General features: G+C 33.1%; 1 protein-coding gene across 1 annotated transcript in view; it reads right to left on the minus strand.

The window, feature by feature from the left end:
* CSMD3 (CUB and Sushi multiple domains 3) overlaps window positions 1-22,566 on the minus strand; it is a 1,064,314-nt gene that overhangs the window by 707,072 nt on the left and 334,676 nt on the right. The window contains exon 6 of the mRNA XM_004265377.3: window positions 6,015-6,127. Within this exon, the coding sequence (XP_004265425.1) occupies window positions 6,015-6,127 (113 nt within the window). The remainder of the gene's footprint in view (window positions 1-6,014; window positions 6,128-22,566) is intronic.

Consider the following 22,566-nt stretch of genomic DNA (forward strand, 5'->3'; position numbering starts at 1 on the left):
GGTTCCTTAAAAAACTAAAAATATCAGGGAGTTTTTAATGGTTGTTTTAGACAGACCAATGGTTACTCTTAGACCATTTTGATTACTAAATATCTTCTTTTAATTATCTCTATCGGTTGTGTAGACATTATACTAGTTAAGTTGATGAATCTCATAGACCAGATAGATTTATAAAGACAGAAGTAAAAGAAGTTATTTTTTTTTAATCCCACAAAAATGTTTAAGTATTTCAAGATAAAGTAATTATTTAGCATTAAAGGATACTTGAAGATAAAAAGGTTATATTGTTATTAAAATCAGAAGGAAATAAAGTACAAGGTTAGGAATTATTTTCAAACACTACAGGCCAATAGAACTCAACCTCCTATCTTCTTAAAACTCAGTAAATGAAAATAACTAGCTTACTTTATAAGCTTAAAATACTGCAGTTTGTCCATGTATGAAAAGGGGATTATTTTGAGATAAGGATTCAAATTTGCTTATGAATTTTCCCCCAGAATGTACTCAATTAAAATTTAAATAATAGGGACTTCCCTGGTGGTGCAGTGGTCAAGAATAATCCTGCCAATGCAGGGGACACAGGTTCGATCCCTGGTCCGGGAAGATCCCACGTACCTCAGAGCAACTAGGCCCGTGCGCCACAAATACTGAGCCTGCGCTCTGGAGCCCGTGTCCCACAACTACTGAGCCCATGTGCCTAGAGCCTGTGCTCTGCAACAAGAGAAGCCACTGCAATGAGAAGACTGCATGCCACAACGAAGAGTAGCGCCCGCTCGCTGCAACTAGAGAAAGCCCGTGCGCAGCAACGAAGACCCAACGCAGCCATAATTAATTAATTAATTAATTTAAAAAATAATAATACCTTCTATTATATATATGCATATATTCACTGAATATTTCTTAAAACTGTGCTGACAAAGCTGTGTCCACTGTCTTTATCAGAAATAGCCCATTGGGCCATGTGCTACATTCCCATGAAAGTAAACTATACCTAAACTGTCCAAACCAAAAAGTTTGATCTTCTCTTATTATATCACACTCCCACCTAGAACTGTGAAATCATAAACATGACTCACATTGATAGTTATAAAATTACAGGAGAGATTTCATGATTAGATAGTGAAATATGATTCCCTCCCTTTTTTTAAACAATGTAAATATGAGGTACAATAAGAAACAAAATGGTGTCTAAACAAAATTAGAAAAAATTGTAATTAAACAGATTGCTTTGATGCTGTGCTCTATTTTTAAACTTGGATTTTATTTGTGATTTTTAAAATTCTGCTATACAGAGGAAACTGTTTCTCAGTTACAGTTTTAACAAAAATCCTATTTTAAATTTCGGTTCTAAGGATAAGTGCTTTTTTCCTGGAGAAATATGGACACCCTCATTTGTGACAGTGAGAAATACAAAACCTAACATTTTCCTTTTTTTTTTTTTTTGTGGTATGCGGGCCTCTCACTGTTGTGGCCTCTCCCGTTGCGGAGCACAGGCTCCGGACGCGCAGGCTCAGCGGCCATGGCTCACGGGCCCAGCCGCCCCGCGGCATGTGGGATATTCCCGGACCGGGGCACGAACCCGTGTCCCCTGCGTCGGCATGCGGACTCTCAACCACTGCGCCACCAGGGAAGCCCACATTTTCCTTTTAATTGTGATTCCTGGACTTAAATTTTATGTTTGGTCACAATTTTTTAACTATTTGTACCTCACTGTTAGACAGTGTGTTTCTCACTCATTGCATATGGTTGATTGTCTCTTTCATAAAACAGCATCTTTACTGACTGCATGTCTGAATTTTACTCTAAGAAATCTTAATGCCTTTTGATTTGCACAACAATAACATGTCTAGCCACTGTGACTATTTTTACTCTTTGGGAAACCAAGGCTCAAGACAACTTAGACAGCAGTTAGTAACTTCGCAGTTCAATGCTCATCTTCTGACCTCCAAATCCTATTCTTTCCCACTATATCACGTTGCATCCCTGATAATCTTATTTATTTTTGTTCAGTAACAGTGCACACACGTTTATGTCAAAACATTTCCAACTGTAAAAAACAGAGTAACTAGTCTGAAGCTATTTCCCACTTAAATTATGTGCGTCTAAAATGTCAAGCAAGGGCCTCTGTGTAACTGGGGTTTATGACAGTGAATTTTCAATACGATTTGAAAGTTTTGCCCATTAAATGTTTTTCTTACCAAAAAGAGGCACAGCTGATCCCAAAATGATAATCTCTTTTAGACCCTATATGAAATATTTTTCTACATAAATTGAAAATACACTGTATTGCTATTGACATACCTTTGTTAAATTGAAACTGTCTCTAAACTGTTAACCTGAATAAGAATCATATCAACAAAATTATGAAAGATAAGAGAAAAATCAAAATGTGATAAAATCTATAAGGATTTAGAAGGCTTAATCTATAATATAGGAATATTCATATACTTAGATATTTGGAATCAATTAAATGCTGTAATTCCTAAACTTACATGTCAAAAACAATTTTATAAATAACTACAGCTGTAGTATCTTTGCACATTAAAAATGTATGATATTCTGAATAACTTAAAATGAAAAATGTAATAATTTTCACACTTGAATAACTGATCTTTATGGATAAAAATAATACTTTTTAATAAACATGATCTAAAGGTAAAATTTTCTCTATTGGACAGTTATCATCTGAAAATCTCCTTCCAATTTAGAAATTAAGAAAACTTGATCAATTATTCATGTAAATGGAAAATAATAGATTTTAGGTTTATAATAAAGATCAAGTGACAATAATATAGGGATTTCAATAAATAGAGAACTTCCAAATACCACAATTAATGAAAAGTTATACTATTTATGTGTGAAGTAGCACTATTCAAGTTCTCATTAGAAGAGACTTAATGGAACTTGAATGTAGGAATCTTATTTAAAATCAAAGACTAATATAGTAAAATGACATTGAAGTGATTTTCTTTGGGGGAGAACTGAAAAATTTTAAAGGAAAAATTTTAAAGCATAGAAGAGATAAGAATAGAGTTTTAAAAGAAGAGATTTCCAGTATAAATAAACTTGGTGGGGTCAGGAGCTGCTTTATTTATTTTAGATACATATGAATATTTTCAATGTGGGATCTGGGGGAGGGAAAACATATTCTGTATCAAAGTCATTTCATTTAAATCATGATTTTTCTCAGTACTTTTGAGTCAGAACATACTATATTTGTTAATGTGTTATCCTCAACCTCTACTTAACCCGATTTAAGTTATTATATCTAAAAAAATAAGCCAGCCTATAACACAACTGAAAGGAGGTCCTATGGGGGAAAGCATGTTGCTGTGTCTATGTGCCTACTCCATCAACTAAGGATCAATTAAGGGACAAGCTATAAAAAATAGCTAATGGTATTTAGGAATCCTTAGGAGTTTTCAGTTAATTTTCACGGTATTTTATAAAGAATACAAATTAAACAGAAATGCTATGGGGAAAGTCATCAATCTTTGGAAAATCAGAACATTAAAAATGAACTCAAAAAACTAGATAAATCAATAATAATTACTGAGTACTCAATAAGTATTTGAGTTATTAGGAAGCTGTGCTACATGGAGACTTGGCTGTGACTTTTGAATAGTATATTCCACAAAATTTTCTATCTTGAATTAGTTATAATTTAGACACCACTGAAATTATATGGTAGCATGGAACAATCTAAAAAGCAGGATTATCAGTTCATGCCAGGGCATGTATTCAGCATGTCAGAATTATGAATTTTATAGCTATTTAAGTTAGCCTAGTAGAGTTTTTGTTAATCAAATTTCTTTGCTTATAGTTTCAAGAACTGCTTTTCCAACTGAGCTTATGTTTAGGTAAAATATTATTTGGAGATAATGCAATTAGAGAAATCAAGCCTGAATCCGGCAAGTTTTGAAAGGATACAGTGCAAAGGTGTGTTTTTATATATTAAAACTTTTCCTTGATTTTATTATAAAATTATAGCTTACACTTTCTCAGGCCACTTTATTCCCTCTACAGTGTGAAGATACAGATTACACCAAAAATTATCCTCTTTTGAGCTCCTTTTCCTGCTGAAAATAGAAATAATTCATACCCCATAAAACACTTCCTTTCTATTTTACTACAGTAAATTCATTGATATGTTATTCTTCAGTGCTAAAACCAGACAGGCAATGCAGGAAAATCAAACTGCATCTTGAAAATACTATAAAAGTCAATTTAAGATTAGTGAGTAGAATACTGAAAATGATAACTAAGCACACAAATCTACTAGCAGCTTTGTACTACTGTCTTATAATGCAAAACAACCTATCTAAAGATACCAGTTTCATGAAACCATACTGCATAAAACAAACAAAATACCCTTTTATTTTTTAAGATAAGAGATCTATGTTTGTTTTTTTCTCTCCAGGCTGTACATTTAAATATAAAATAAGTGCTACTTTATTTCTATTAAGATAAAGAGTAGAAGACATCTTACTGAAAGATTCCATGAATCAAACAGAAAGGATCACCTCATGAGTCAAAGATGATAGTCTTTTGAATTTCTGCCATGCCATCTGCCTTAATTCATTGAAGAGGGAATCAGAGCCATAAAATTATGTGAGTGGAAAACTCCACAAGGAAAGGGGTGAACCCAGAGATAAAGAGGCTCTACAACAGCTAATTATTTTCAATAAAAATTCCTATTTCTGAACTACACAAAAATTTTAGAAATTTAAATGGAAACTCAGTAAAATATAATTGCAAATTTAAAAGTGACACTGGTTGAAACTGATAAGATTCGAGTTACTATGCCCAAACAGTTATTTTTAATAAAATAAAGGAAAATAAGTTTCTTTATAAACATTTTACTTTTAAAATATAATGTTTTATGATGATAACAGGTATGATAGACAATATATTCTATCATGAGAGATGTTAATACAATGCATAGCTTTAAAAGCAAATTTGCATTCATGTTTCCATTCGAATTAACTACTTTACAAATAGAAATTATAGGTTTTTCTACAGTGGACTTTGTCTAAAGTCTTCACTTTTAAGTTACAATCTTAGGAATTTTTATTACAGTGATACCCAATACAATATTACAAATACAATCACATTAATCTGTTGCTATTACTGTGAGAAACGTATTGATAGGGCATCTGTAGAAAGGTTACTGGTCTCCAAAGTATAAATTGTCGAAATTTGTATTCCAGAAAACAATATGTAGTCTAATACTATTTTAGGTATTAACTATAAGCTGCCTAAAGTCATCATATTCAATTTACAAAGTGCTTCAGCTGAAGATTATTAAAAAGGAAAGCACTAAAATAAAACATAAATGGAAATATTTAACTGTGGCAATATTCACTATTCTCTGAACAGTAGCTAATATACTGCTAAGAATGAAATGAATTATTAACACAAGTAGTCTGAGAATAAGTGCACCAAACCCACATAATATTACTAAACATTGTAGAACCTACATTTTTATTAATACTCCATCTTCATAATAATCAAATTCTAAACAAAGAGTTTTTTCAAGTTAATATATCAAATACTATATCTCACTTATTCAAAACTTATACCTGTAGATAATAATACTAACGAAGTTAATGAAAGTAACATTTGCAAAAACACTGTATATGGAAATAGATTTCAACTGATGAAGAGCCTATTTACAACTGCAGTTTTCTGCAGTGTTTTGTGGTACATATTTAGGTAGTATGTTCAACTACTGAAGCACTTTATTAAAGGTAAATATTACACCTGTTACACATTACCTTTTAGAAGTTAACAATATTCTTTATTCTGGACAGTGTACTACAAAACTCAACTAACTTTTATACTGTAATTTAGTTATGATCACAATATTGCCTCAGCAAGAAAATGACCATTTTTGCTTATTCAAATTACCATGGGGTAATGCCAAAGATATTTTGCCTCTATGATAGAATGCAGTTGTGTATACCAAAATCATTTTACACATCAAAAGAGGCAGAGGTATTCATTAAATATACCTTGATATGGAGCACTAAATCCACGGTATCGGTGATTGCTGTCTGTAACAAAATGCAGTCTGAGCCAGTTTTTGTTGCTGATAATTGGTGGTGGTATATTCATTCCAGATAACCTGAATTACAGAAGACAACAAAAACAATTTTAAAAGCTTTTAAGTAGTAAACATTTTCACTGAACTGGGACCCCCCAAAATGTCTACTTGTATACAATATTCATGACTTTTTGCCTTGCTAACTTTTTAAGCACAAGTGAAATAGTTATTTTATGCATAGAGAAGTCAATCATAGACTAGTGTAATTCCAAAATAAGCTATTCCAATCAGCTTGCATATATTAGTAAAATCAACTGTAAACTGCATATAATTTTGATTCTCCAAAAATAGACAATAATGAACATAATGGCTGCTGAGCTGACAGTGCTGGTCACAGCATAACACATGTATGTATCAATACAGTATAGTTACAAAACAGAAAGACTTTAAAGCAATTGATATACTTTTTCCATTTAACATATTTTCAGCATTTCACATTCAATGGAAGATTTCACAATTTCAATTCATAGAACAAGCACTATTTTAATGTAATTTCACAATATTGTACATTTAATGATTAGCTCTCATTATAATGCATACTTCTATAAGGCTCTGGAGGTCTGCTCCAACCGATAGATAGAAAACAGACTGTACTTTGGATATATAGTCACCACATATCTAGTCACAAAGGTAGCACTACATAATCTCCTTAAAGCAAAAATTTTAAACTATGCCCCAGATACTGGTCACAATTAATAGATGAAATAACTCTCTTGCTCTCTAATCTTTTGAAGATTTCCAGCAAAGTAGTTTTGCTGATTTAATTCAACAAAGGAATACCACCCCTACATACCTAACAATTTCAATACTAGGTGTATGTTATAAAGCCAAGGTAAAATACTCTCAAAAGACTATTACATCATGAAAGACAGTTTTAGAATAAGGTTTCCTAATAACCAGTATATGACATATCTTTCCCGTTCTTCAAAGCTTACACTTTTCTTCATAGGAAGGCAAACTAGACAGCTGGTGTGTGTGTGTGTGTGTGTGTGTGTGTGCGCGCGCGCGTGTGTGTGTTGGGGGAGGTGATTTCTTCTCTCAGTGCTTGGCAGTCATTCATTCTAGGGGACAGGTAGGGGAGATTGGAATATCCATCCTTGCACATGTAATCAGCAGGTGTAGACACAGTGATGCAAAAACCCTTTATCCTACATTCTCCTCCTTTATTTCCTAAAACTCACTTTTCCTAGGATATTTGGGAGCTAGCCATCACTTTTAGTAGATGACCACCTGCCACAGCATAAAAATATGAATTCACATTTATTTTATCATTGTGCCCATGAATGAATAGAATGGGCTTGGCAACATTACTGTGTAATCCAATTTTTTTGGATTCTAACATGAACAAGTTGGGTTCTATTCCATATAGTTCTCATTTCTCCACCAGCTTTGGAATGAATTTTCTTTAATTTTTCCCCATCAATGCCTTATTTCCTTTCTTCATAGGGGTGACTGTTTACTAGTCAAGCCGGCTGTTTTTTTCATATCTGAATTGAGTAAAGACAGACATATAACATACCTGTATAATTTTAAAACTCAAGTTTTAAAAATTTACTTCATTACTTTCAGAAAATGCAGTATCCAGGTTATCTTTACTTTTGTTTGCTTGTTGGTTGGTTTGGTTCAGACAGCAATTCAATGAAAAAAAAAAACAAAACTTGGATTTGGTACAATTATATTTGCAGTACAGTAGCATGTTTTATGCCAGATTTTGATTTACAATTTGATTCTCTTCAATTCCCCGATTCAAGAAGCATAAACATCCATTAGGAAAAGTTTAAATTATTTCTGACAGGCTGCACACATTTCTAAATGTAATGAGAGTATAATACATGAATGGTTGTGAAAGACTAAAGAACAGAGTTTGGAGAATGCTCCTTAAAAAATCCAACAGATGAGAAGCAACACAACAAGGACATCACGAAAAGTGTGAGAGGAAAGAAGATGAAACAGACAATGAAAAGGATAAACTTTCCATCTTTCTCAGGAACATCAAAGATAATTTGAGTAAGAAAGTGTCGTAAAAGCAAGTAATAGCTACTATGGAACTACAGTTTTTAACCTGAATTCACCTTCAGGAATTGAGAAAGATAGTACTGAAGATGTTACAGAAGCAGCAGCTAGGAAACACAATGTACATTAGGTGGAGCAAAAATGGCAATTTAACAGAGGTGGAACTAAGAGGCTATTCCTGACAGCCTCACTGCTTATTCTCATGAAGCATAACTGTAGATAAGCCAAGACAGTGAACTAGAAATAGAAAGCAAGTGCACCAAAGACTCATTTGCCACCAAAGAATGAAAATAGCTTCACTGGTTATAAGGGAATCACACGGACCTTCCTGACTGTGGTAACTTAGTATTGCTCACTATTTAAACATGATTTACACAGTATGACTTTGTGGCTTATGGAGCAATCTAGTAAATGAAGTTACATATATCTGCAACACATTTCACATGTTATCAGGAGGTATGAGAAATGGAGGACTAAGATGTGCCAACTAGAAAGATTCCATTAAACTAATTAATTGAGATAATTAATTTCTTAAATACTAAAGGAGATATTTCGTAAATATAAATCCCTGTTAATCCTATATGACATTACTATGGTCATTTGAAGGTAGGCAATATGGATTCATTCTAGTATAAAGCCAGTGAGAATCACCCCTTAGTACTGAAAAGATTAAGTATACTCAACAATTATTAATTGAGCACTTACTATATGACAAACACTGATGCTAAGGGTTGGAAATATAATTGTAAACAACACATACAAGATCTGTGGTCTTACAAATAAAGAAGGTAATATAAACAAATGAGTGAGATAATTTCAGAAGGCGGCAAATGATGTACCAAAAAAAAAAAAAGAGTAACCTGATAAAGAATGTCTAGAAATGAGGTTTCAATTGGTCTATTACCTTCTCTATTTTACACTCGAAATAGCCATACTCATGATTATATGTCACAAATTACTATACTGGATTTTAGGAGAATTAAATCAATGAAAATAATCATAATGATAAATGTCATAAATCTGTATACTACAACAGTTATTTGTACCCAAAAGGAGTTTAAGACATGGCTTTTGTGTAATTAATAAATTTGAATGAACATTGTAAATTAACAATGATATAAAATTTCACTGCATATTCAATATAGAATACTGAAAATAATACAGTGTAACTGGCCATAATTAATCTTTGCTAAATTTATTTTTATTTACATCATTTTCCACAGAAATAGTAACTAAATAATAAATTGATATTTAAAAATAATGCAACATTTTCTTTTACAGATAGTACCTTAGAGAATATGATCATAACCCTTACAAGATTTTTTAAAAAATCAAGTGTAAGAATCCTGAGAGAACCAGAGGTCTTTACCATTTTTTTCAAAAGTCCCTAGAACTACTATGAACTTACACCTTTGGTTTATAACTCTCTTGACAGGTACTCATTACTGTCATCTGTTGACTTTGGTTCTCAACTTTCTCAAAATTAGCATGTGCAACAACAGGTGTCATCTTTGGTGGCTCTAACATCTATTTTTCAATCTGTCCAGTTCCCTAAGATCAGTCAAATCTAATGATCTGTTTTACCTCATCTTTAGTACCTATAGACAGTCAAACCTAAACCCATGACTTTTCAAATAATCACCTGCCTGACTCCTGTCATAGAGTATTCTGCCTATGCTTTCCTCTTAAGAGTTTTAGAGTGCCTGGCCTTACATTTAGGTCTTTAAACCATTTTGAGTTTACTTTTGTGTATGGTGTTAGGGAGTGTTCTAATTTCATTCTTTTACATGTAGCTGTCCAGTTTTCCCAGCACCACTTTTTGAAGAAGCTCTCTATTCTCCATTGTATATTATTGCCTCCTTTATCAAATCTAAGATGACCATATGTGCATGGGTTTATCTATGGGTTTGCTATCCTGTTCCATTGATCTATATTTCTGTTTTTGTGGCAGTACCATACTGTCTTGATTACTGTAGATTTGTAGTATAGTTTGAAGTCTGGGAGCCTGATTCCTCCAGCTCCGTTTTGCTTTCTCAAGATTCCTTTGGCTATTCGGGGTGTTTTGTGTTACTATACAAATTGTGAAATTTTTTGTTCTAGTTCTGTGAAAAATGCCATTGGTAGCTTGATAGGGATTGCATTGAATCTATAGATTCCTTTGGGTAGTATAGTCATTTTCACAATGTTGATTCTTCTAATCCAAGAACATGGTATATCTCTCCATCTGTTTGTATCATCTTTAATTTCTTTTATCAGTGTCTTATAGTTTTCTGCATATAGGTCTTTTGTATCCTTAGGTAAGTTTATTTCTAGGTATTTTATTCTTTTTGCTGCAATGGTAAATGAGAATGTTTCCTTAATTTCTCTTTCAGATTTTTCATCATTAGTGTATAGGAATGCAAGAGATTTCTGTGCATTAATTCTGTATCCTGCTACTTTACCAAATTCATTGATTAGCTCTAGTAGTTTTCTGGTAGCATCTTTAGGATTCTCTACATGTAGTATCATGTCATCTGCAAACAGTGACAGCTTTACTTCTTTACTGATTTGGATTCCTTTTATTTCTTTTTCTTCTTTGATTGCTGTGGCTACAACTTCCAAAACTATGTTGAAAAATAGTGGTGAGAGTGGGCAACCTTGTCTTGTTCCTGATCTTAGTGGAAATGGTTTCAGTTTTTCACCATTGAGAATGATGTTGGCTGTGGGTCTGTCATATATGGCCTTTATTATGTTGATGTAAGTTCCCTCTATGCCTACTTTCTGCAGGGTTTTTATCATAAACAGGTGTTGAATTTTGTCAAAAGCTTTTTCTGCATCTATTGAGATTATCATATGTTTTTTATTGTTCAGTTTGTTAATATGGTGTATCACATTGACTGATTTGCGTATATTGAGGAATCTTTGCAATCCTGGGATAAAACCCACTTGATCATGGTATCTGATCCTTTTAATGTGCTGTTGGATTCTGTTTGCTATCACTTTGTTGAGGATTTTTGCATCTATGTTCATCAGTGATAAGGCCTGTAGTTTTCTGTTTTTGTGACATCTTTGATTTTGGTATCAGGGTACTTGGTGGCCTCACAGAATGAGTTTGGGAGTGTTCCTCCCTCTGCTATATTTTGGAAGAGTTTGAGAAGGACAGGTGTTAGCTATTCTCTAAATGATAGAATTTGCCTGTGAAGCCATCTGGTCCTAGACTTCTGTTTGTTGGGAGTTTTTTAATAACAGTTTCAATTTCAGTACTTGTGATTAGTCTATTCATACTTTCCATTTCTTCCTGGTTCAGTCTTGGAAGGTTGTGTTTTTCTAAGAACTTGTCCATTTCTTCCAGGTTGTCCATTTTATTGGCATATAGTTTCTTGTAGTAATCTCTCATGATCCTTTGTATTTCTTCGGTGTCAGTTGTTACCTCTCCTTTTTCATTTCTAATTCTGTTGAAATAGGTTGCAGATGGATTCATTATAACCACATTTTCTTTGACATTTTAGGGATGTGTGTTTATGCATTTGTATGCATAAACTACTATTCAGGTATATTAAGTATTTAGGGTTGACAGGTTGGATATTATTAAATTAAAACTTCTGCTCGTTGAGTGGAGCTGGGTGTTAGCATTGAGATGGAGGTCGCTGAGAGGGCTTTCGCCATTTGATATTATGAGGAGCAGGGAGCTCTCTGGTGGAACAATATCCTGCACTCGGCTCTCCCACCTCAGAGGCTCAGGCCTGACACCCGGCCAGAGCACCAAGACCCTGTCAGCCACACGGTGTATAGCACAGGGAACTACATTCAATATCTTTTAATAACCTATAATGGAAAAGAATCTCTCTAGTGCTGATAAGCAATTCCAGAAATTCTGTTCTTGAGACAGGATGAAACTGCAATTAAGTCTTGGTTTGCTGTCCTGGGGGCTAGTGGCTCTACCTTGAGCCTGTTTTTCTTTCTTCTTCTTCACACCGTGAGCCACGGAGGCAGCGTAGAACTAGACCAGCTTCCAGGACTCATCCTGACAGCTGCGACTCTTCTCCGACTCTCACGGGAATGAGGTTTGGCTGCCAGGCGTTCTGCCTGCCAGACACATGGTAGCGTACAACTCTCCACTGCTTGGCTCGGCCACTTTGCTGTGCTGCTTGTTTTTCAATGCTACCTAATATATCCAAATTTTCTACTCAATATCCCCACTTGGGTTTCAAATAGGTGTCTCAAACTTAAAGTCTAAATCAGAATTTTTGATGTCCCCTTCACAAGTATGTTTTTCCTCTATTGTTCAATACTCGAATATGCTTCAATATTCGTCAAATGGCACCAACACACATGAGTTGCTCAAACATTTAAGTGTCATCTTTTAATTCTCTATTCTCCTCACTCCCAGAAGCCCAATCCATTTGCAAATCTTCTTCTGCCTCTAAAATCCATCTTAAATTTGTTCATTATTTTTACTGCTGCTTTTATCATAATAGCCAGGTCCCCATGGTCTCACATAGACCCTGCAGTAGGGTCTTCTTTTGATTCTACTGAGCATTCCTACAAACTGCTCTTTATCCAGTAGCCAAACTGTTCTTTTTCCAACCTACTTATTACTGCCATGCTTAACTTTTCATTAAACTTGAATTAAATTTGGACTCTTTACCCAGGCCTCAGAAAGCCTGGAAATTCCGGTCCTTTTCCACCCTCCTCGCTCATCTCACACGAAGCAACTTTACCTTTAGTACGTTCTAGCCACACTGACATTTCTTTTTCCTTAAACATGGGAAATTCTTTGCCACCACAGGGCCTTTGCACTTAACATTTGCTAAGTTTTGAATGCCATTTCTCCAGATGGTCCTCTGGTTACCTAACCTCATCTTTCATTATTCAATCAAGAGTTTATTCCTCATGTGACTGTACTAGGTTGATCCATATCAGGCCCTCCCCACTCTAGCACATGATGCTACCTTAATATTCACATTTTTTTCAGTTTTTGAGCTGGTTCTTTTATTTACTAATTTAGTAATTTTAGAAGCCCTTCCTTTAGAGTATCAGATCCATGCAAGCAGAGACCTTGTCTATCTTGATCACCAATCTATCTTAGAACTGCAGAGTAGTATAGAATCCAATTTAAATGAATTTCTTAAAATTCAATTGAATAGAAACTTTAACATCAATTTATAATTTAAAAAGAAAATTTAGGTCTTCTGTTTCAGTCAAAAATATGTACGTCCATCAGGCATTCTGTGACAACAAAGTAAGATTCTCTATAATCTAAAAGTTACCAGAACATGGATCTATAATAATTCATAAATATTAATGGAACTATAATTTTGGCCATATAATTATCATGTACTATTACTCAAATCATAAATTAGAAAAGACACAAAGAAGTTATCAATAAATAATTTCATTAGAAATAGCCATAAGAGAATTTTCAGTTATAAGTAATGTTAATAAAGATGAAAAAAAATACGTATGACAACCAAGAATCCAATATTTCATAACTAAAATAGAAAGTTTTTTAAAATTGTATCCTCCTACATACCTATATAATAACTACTTCAAAACTACTACTCTTAGATGCAGAGGAGTGAACAGAATTAAGTACTCCAAGGCTGAGTATCTAGGATGTGAAACTTTTTTTTTTTTAATAAAACTGCTCATTTTGTTTGATAGCTGAAGTAATGAACTAAATAGTAATATGCATTTTGTCAACACATATTCAAACATTTTGATTTTCCTATTATGGAATCACTAAAGAAAAATCTCAGCCATGTTTACCTGTTAAGGGGATTATTTTAATGAGTTGATAGGGATTTCTTTAAATTGAACTCATTGTTCTTGGTAAATGAATATTTTTATTGATATGGAAATAATTAAAATATTAAAATTCCATTGAAAATTCACATTATTGGGTACACAACCTTCTTTTAAATAAATTTCATGACTTTTTATCAGGAAAACTTGAAAATCATGATCTAATTTTGTTTTTATTGTTATTTTTAATTAGTAAACTACTTTCCTCTGAATATTAGCCAGTTTAGAACATCAGGTATTCTGTGTTCCATTAGAATATCGCCTGAGCTTTAAATATTTCCACTTAAAAATTTAATGAAATAGATACACTTTAAATAAAATTCAATTATGTTTGTAAAACATTTTGTGTAACATATTAAAATTTTCATCAGTTTTTTTCTTTCAAACCAACAAGGAAAAAACTTAACCTCTAATCCAGGATAACAGAAATATTGGAAATAAATCCCTTAAGTTCAGTTTGTCTAATACTGATATATGATCTGGAATATGTCAATTCATCTGTTTCCATTCCAATCCCTATGTTAAAAACATGCACTACTGGGCTTCCCTGGTGGCACAGTGGTTGAGAGTCCGCCTGCCGATTCAGGGGACATGGGTTTGTGCCCCGGTCCGGGAAGATCCCACATGCCGCGGAGCGGCTGGGCCCGTGAGCCACGGCCGCTGAGCCTGCGCGTATGGAGCCTGTGCTCCGCAACGGGAGAGGCCACAGCAGTGGGAGGCCCGCGTACCACAAAAAAACAAAACAAAACAAAACATGCACTACTAAAATGATACGCTTAAAGATGCTGAGGTGAATAAAAAATAAACATGGAAATATTTATATTATAATTTTATAGTCAAATATTCCCTTAAGTACTCTTTCTACTTTAATTAAAATTATTTTATAAATCTAAAGAAGCAGCTTCCCTACTGATACCTGTAATCCAGTATCTTCTCATGGCTTCACTTATTTGAAAATGCTGAATGAGGCAAAATTATACTTTTGCTCTATGGTGGGTTTTTAATTTAAAAATTCAATACCACCTACAAAAAAATTCTACACACTCAAAGTTTAAGAAAAGCATATTGGAGATAATATAAACTTCAATAAATGATTTGTAAGTATTCCAGATTAATAACTAACAAATTACATTATAGCTAGCATAGTGAAAGGTAAGCAGGGTTATAATCACCTGGAAATTAGCAAATTTATTCAAGAAATTACACAGGGCAACATTAATGTTTTGTAGCACAGAGTCTACTCATGATCCCCAGAGACATTCACAACGGTTAAACATCTAAACAGTTTAGAAATTAACAATAAAAGCACAAAGGCCCATCTCTCTAGGCAACTCAAAGCAGATTAGATGATTTTATTCTGTCAGATTATATAAGCCAAAATTTACATTCCCATCACTGCATGAAACAAAGTCTATTAGATTTATGTTTTGAGACATAAATATAGCACTTGGAAAATGGAAAAATTTATTTCTGATTTGGCCTTCATATGTAACTGTCTAATCATAGTGCCCTGATAACAGCTGTCCTTCAATTATTGCATCCTACTTCCACAGTCTCCAGTCTACCCATTTCCCCTCCTACTTTTTAGATATTGCCTTTGTTTCAGGACAATAAATGCTTACATATAAATTAGATAAAATTTTCCCTGCTGATATTTTTGCTAACTACTGATTCACTAAAAGAAAACTACTACTTAAAATTGTATTTGAAATTCCTTTGTCGCTTACTAAATTCTAGAAGTGGCTATTGGCTGAAACGTTTAAAAGAACCTGAGACTGTAGCTATATGGAAGATGAAGGTATTACTTGCTAACTTGAGTTTTAGAACCATGAATCACTTTGGAAACACCAGTTATTTTTTAAAAAGTCTGATTTACAGAGAACAAAGAAGAAAGAGAGACAGGGATTTAGACATGGGCTATCACCTTTGCTTCCAGGTTTCTACTGGCAACATTTGAGTTGGAAACAGAAACAGGAAATTTCTACTTGAACTGCAGAGGAAAGCAGAATCCATTTCTCGGAAGCAGCTAGGGACTCAGCATAAGATAGAGTTTAGTGTAATACTTTTTTGCTTTTAGTAAGATATACAAGTTAATTAAGGGTAATTAACCTAGCAGTTGGTTCTAAAGACTACAGGGCCTTGTTTTCTTGCCAAGGTTTATGTGGGACTCTGAGGGCTGCAGGTCCTTGGAACAGAATACCATAAACCTGAGCTTACTTAATTCGTGACAAAATACAATTAAACCATACAAAAAATTGTGATACTTCTCCCACCTATTTGTGCCTATTTAAAATCTTTGATTTTAAGCTATGGTATTCACGTATTTCAAAGAAGTACTACATATTATAAAGAAACATCATTATATTTGTTTTAAAAAAAATGGAAATGGAAGAAAAGGAGGTTGTACCAAATGATAATGCAGAAAATGTGCAGTTGGCCCCCTGGAAAACATCTCCTTCTCTTCTCTTCCATAAGGCCATAACTGTTATTTCTTTTTAACTCTCTGTCAGCTTCTCCTCAGTTCCTTTATGGTCTCATATTTCCCTGCTCTCTAATGTGTAGAGTCCCATGCTCACTATTCTTGTGCTTTGGAAGGTATCCCTGAAAAACCTTCCTTACTTCAGAGGTTTCTGCATCAGCTTTATGTACAGGATGAACTTTAGTGTCAAACAGACTGTACTGGAGTGTTAGAGGGACCATCATCCACATGGATACTAAATTCATCCACGATAACTGTTTGAATCACAATGCAGAGCAAATTTGTGAGTTTGCGAGTTAAGTCCTAGGAACATGACGTGGAGTTACAGGAGGAAAGGAAATATGAGGCTGAGACAAAAAAACAAACATATTTTCCTGTATTTTGTAACTGATGGGAAAGAAATAGATGGAATTAACTGTTCACACATTTCAAATGGACTTTTCTCATAAAGTTCTTTTAATTTTTAACAGCTGGTTTAGTTCCCCATGTATTTTTGATATTTGATTCCTATAGCTCTATGATATTTCTTCAAGAAACATATATACATATTCACACTAATTCCCAAACCTATGGTCTGTGAATTTGTTTTACAAAGTTGTATTCACTGAATTCATCTGAAGCTACACAAAAGTATTTTCTGCTTTTGGAGGTGGTTTACATACATATGTATGAAAGGAGGTATACTTTATTACAGATTTAGTGGCTTCTGATTGTCATATTGTTAAAGGCCAACTTATAAGTAAGAAATAATTTGAATAATAATTTTGACTGTTTACATAAGTCTAACTAGAAAAAGACAAATGAAAACAAAGCTATATACCCTACAGTGATAAACTGAGATTAGAATTCAGATTTTCTAAAATCCTTTGAATTTGTACAATAAGGATAGAATATTCTGCCTTCTTCCATCACACTTTTTATCCAACTGATATTGTCATTGCTGTGACACTATAAGTTATTTAGTTAAAGCATATCTTCACTTCATGGATATTCATTTGAAAATTCTACTGATTTAAAATACATGTTACATTTTATACTAAAAATACCATGCTCTACATTTAACACATGTTTTGTTTTCTGCATTGTCAGATTTAATTTGGTGATGAAAGTGCAACTCAATCCATGTCGGACTCACTATTTATACACTTGGTTTCCTTTGAAAATCAAAACCCTGACCTAGAAAACAAGCATGTTGTTCAGGGACACCATCTTATAAGTTTGGTCGTTAGCCACCTGCTGTTCTCAATAAATCAGTCTGCAAACTACTGATCCATGTCACAGCATTTTCACCTATTTGTGGAAAGAATTGCTTACATACCCACCATTCTTCCACTGAGTTTGTTCAGTTGAAGATATCCTACTTCCTTTAGGTCTAATTTATGTTTATAGACTTTTAAATGTAATATTGTAATAAGTATTAGTTAAAATGGTATATTAATAGGCTGTTAAGTACTGTTATATGTTGTAATATATTAAAGGACTTACCTAAATTCATTGCTTAAATGATATTATTCATTATAACTATAATGGTAGAGGCTTATTATAATCAGTATATTTTAAAATCACTTCATAGTTTTACATTATACCATTTGCTTTGTCTTCAATCTCAAACACTGTTAAGTAGCTTAGATAATTACTTAGTCTTTGAAATGGTGGATTAAATTTAAAATAAATTTATGAATACAATTAGTATGCATCAACAAGTTCCCATTTTTTTCATTTTGCTAAAAAATATGTATAAATTGTTTTGTTCTTTTTTGTTTCACTTTGCTTAATGTATAATCTACTTAACATGTTTACAGAGCAAGCACCCCATAAGGAAATAATAAACAAGTTACACAGAACTTGAGATTCTTTAAAAAGATATGTTTCTTTTTAATTGAATTACTTAAGCCCTACCTTACTCTTCAAAAGTCTATGATACTCTTATCAATAATACCACAGGATAAAACTAAGTTATCAAGGAAACTAGTAAAGGGTATTTAATAAACAAACAAGATAAAGTCATCCTCTGGTGAGCTGGAGCCCCTGGTCCAGCTTGAGAGAATTTGCACATCTCTTCACAACCATATTCAGTGACAGGAGGTTACTAGCTTGGTTGGCATGGAATTGGAACACTTCACAGATCAGTAATTTTTTTCCGTTATTTTGGAAGAGGAAGTTTAGTAGCTTATCACTAAGGCCATCCCACCTCTGCAAGTCTAGAAAATATTCTGGATGTACTCTATTATACAGACGAAATGTTCGACATGACAAAATTATGTACCATAGAGCAGAGCCACCATAAGTTCAGCTTGGATGCTTTTTAAAGTAGTACAGCTCACTATGTTTAATAAAGTATCCATACAATGATTATTTCTAAGCTATGTGATTTCCTGCTGTATCTTCCACAATAAATTAGTGAAAAATACACAAATATATAATTGGTGATCTAAAGTTTTTGGATATAAATTAATTAGGTATCTGTAAATATATACCAAACATAGTGCTTTGGGCTTGTTTAGATTTTAATAAGCTATTTTATTTGGCAATAAAAAGTAGCTGGATATGTTATTTCTTAGGTCACCCTTAGTTTGTAACAATAAAACCATAAAACTATCTAGAAAAAATGTATCTTGCTATTTTAAGTTCCAAGTACATCAAAAAGCTGTTTCATGTCATTAAAGTCCAAATAAGAGACATGGGATGAGGGACAAAAATAGCCTGTTATTACTTTATCTGGTTTCTATAATACATTCCTTCAAACCCTCCATTATGATGTCATGAAGAGTTAGGAGATATTACAGCATGAGTAGCTGAAGTTATGAATTAAGTTCATAAAATTTAGAATCAGTAGTCTCCATATCAGGTGTGAAATGCGTATGATTTATTAGTATTGGTATCTATTATGTAGTCAATACTCTATATCATATTATGGTTACATTTTATAATATATACTATGTTGCTGTATATTATATATAATAATATATTAAATATTTGTATATATACATATATACTTTGTAAATGAATAAACAAATAAGCAAACAAACAGATATTGGCAATGAATACTCAATTGTTTTTTTCCTGATAGATGTGCAAATTTAGAAAGCATGGAGACTTTTGTTCTGTTCTTTCTTGTCTGAAGACCAAAAGCCCAGGCAAAAGCAAATCATCTTGCTCTGTATTTTGTGTTACAGAGTAATGATCAGCAGTAGAATAGTCAAGTTACTATTACAAGCTTCAGGTTCTTCATCCATAAATTCTACAGGAATTTCAAGATTGTTGTGAGGATTTTAAAGGTTTTAGCATATATCTTAGAGGGAAAAAGTGATTTTAAGTATTAGGTCTAGGCCCTATATATAGTTTGTTGTGGAGGGATAAAGTAAAGAGTGAGGAGGGGACTGTGGTAGAGAACTTCAGTTTAAAAAAAAACGAAAATAACAGATGCGATACGCTATCTAAAACACAGATAAGATTAAAGGTGTGTTTGGCCAATCAGAAAGGGAAAATTTTAGTTGGAGTGACAGAATTCTTTCCAAGGCATTTATTTAATTTCAGACTTTAAAAAAAATTAATTGAAGTATAGTTGATTTTCAATGTCGTGTCAGTTTCAGGTGTACAGCAAAGTGTTTCTGTTATACACACACACACACACACACACACACACACACACACACACACACACATATATTCATTTTCAGATTCTTTTCCATTACAGCTTATTACAATATATTGAATATAGTTCCCTGTGCTATACAGTTGGTCTTTTTTATCAATTTTATATAAAGGAGTGTGTATCTGTCAATCCCAAACTCCTAATTCATCCCTCCCCCTCCTTCAGCCTTTTAAATCAACTGTGCCTTGGATTCTAGCTTTCACTATATCAGAGAAGAATCTATAGTATACCTTGTTTGGACTTGTATTCCTACTATAAATCTGAGAAAACAAGCCTCACTAACATCAATCACATATGTCATATGGGAGGATAAACCAGAATCTGTCTTCATTCCTGATTCTAATGTAGAGGACTAAATTGTGGTATAAGAAAAGAATCTGTTGACAAGGGTCATCTAAAAATCATGAACTATCTCTGAAGAAATGAATAGCTGTTGGTTTAAATTCTCACAGGTCAGGACTAAGGAAAATGCTTCTTTGCAATGCTGATATACTATCCCATAATAAATTAGGTATGGGTGGGGTGGAAATTAATGCCATTTTCTTTATTTCTAATGGAAGAGAACAGCCTCAATTTGGGTCAGTCAATGTAAAGGCCTGAATCCTAAAGGAACATTTTTTTATTTTCTAATAATCCAAGATTGGTTTTTGCTTCCTCTTGAAATGGCAAGGAAGGAAAAAGAGAATTCCAGCATTGGTTATCTTCTTGTGCTCCAATAGTTTACCTGGGAAAGATGAATAAGTGAAATTTTCTAGATCCCTTTAATCCTCACGTTCTCTCAGTATCCAGATTTTTCAGTAATGATCCAGTCTAAATGGAAGTCACTGTCCCTACTCTAAAATGGAATTCTACAACTCTAGTCTGTTACTACCCCTGGTTACCTTATTCTTGTCTATCAATAATGCACCGACAAAGCAGAAGGATACTCTCTTACAATCATGAAGATAGGGAAGATGTCCCATAATGAATTTAGAAGCACATGTCCTAGTTTAGACAGTCAAGTGCCTTTTATAGTTTTCACTTAAATCAAGTAGAAAAATTCTATGGCCATTCCTTTTCAGATGAAGAAAAACTTAAATAGGTTAACTAACTATTCAAAGACACATGGCTAATAATTAGTAAAATAGGGCTTGAATCTAGGCCTGTCAGTTTCCAAAACTTCAGCACTTAAAACTACTACCCCATGCCTCTCTCAGGAATACTGGCCAGAAGGTTCAGCAAGGCCTTAGCCCTTTTCAAAGTCTATTGGGCTTTTTCTCCTATAATGTGACAGATGGCCTATTTGCACAGATGGCCCTCAAATCAGTAGCTATTTACATCTGAGTCTAAGGATTTTATTTAAATTCGTTGTTGCTGAAAGTACATTTATTTACTTAAATGTTGAACTCTTTAGTATACTAAAATAATACATGTAAACCACTCTCCATATGGTCAGAAATTGTGTTATCTTTTACTAAACATTGCTAGCATGTATGCCTAGTGTTTGACAAAAGGTGGATAATCAATAAATGAACATATACATATATTCTTCCCCTGAATGTATACATAAACAAATGATCATCTAGGAGAGAAAGAGAAATATGTGCGTGCATGCATGTGTATATGTGTGTGTGTGAAGGTCGTACTTATTTTAAAGTATAAATATATTAGTCAAAATAGGCAATTTGAAGGCATTCTGTTTGAGCAGAAAACTATTCAAAGTTTAATCATGAACTTTTGTGGAAATAGCTCATCATACGTTAACAGGTAGCAGGTGAAATAAACCAACAAACTCTTTGAATCTATCTAATATTCCAGTAATTTTTTAAAGATACAACATTAGAATTGTTCGAAAATCTTAAAGAAGCTTGAGAAATTACTACAAAAACCACTGGGGGTGGTTTTTGGGCTGTCCATACATTGCAGCCATTATAAAAAGGAAAATTTTAAAAGAAAGAATAGGCTAACTATAATACAATTGTATGAATAATAATAAGCAGATTAAACCACTGTCAAACATTAAAAGAAAGAATAAAAGTTAAAATGAATGAAGAATAACTTTGAAAATTAGATTTAAAATGCAGATAAAACTCTAAATCAGTAAAATCAGATATTAGGTACATAAGAAAAATAAATTTTTATGTTAGTGTTATTGTTTACATATATACCTATTTTTATAATAATCATATATAGAAATAAATACCTCTGTTTAATGATTTTTTACTATTCAACCACTTACAATATATGGAACATTTTCTTAAATTTAACCAAATTATTTTTCTTCTCTTAGTTCTTAGCTCTTTAGAGATAATGTTTATTCTTTTGAATGTAACTGACTTTAATATATTTTTACAAAGATAGTCACTAAGTCAATATTTCTTTCATATTTTTCTAAATCAATATGTTTAACCACATTCAGATTCATTCATTTGGTCTCTTCTCACAGTTTTTTATTAATCTACTTCATTCCCCATATCTCTGCAAATGTGGAAAACAAAGCTAAAGTTCTAACTGGATTCACATTCTTACACAACTCTACATTAAAGATTT

Source organism: Orcinus orca, chromosome 17, assembly GCF_937001465.1.
Source record: "Orcinus orca chromosome 17, mOrcOrc1.1, whole genome shotgun sequence".
In the NCBI taxonomy this organism is placed as follows: domain Eukaryota; kingdom Metazoa; phylum Chordata; class Mammalia; order Artiodactyla; family Delphinidae; genus Orcinus; species Orcinus orca.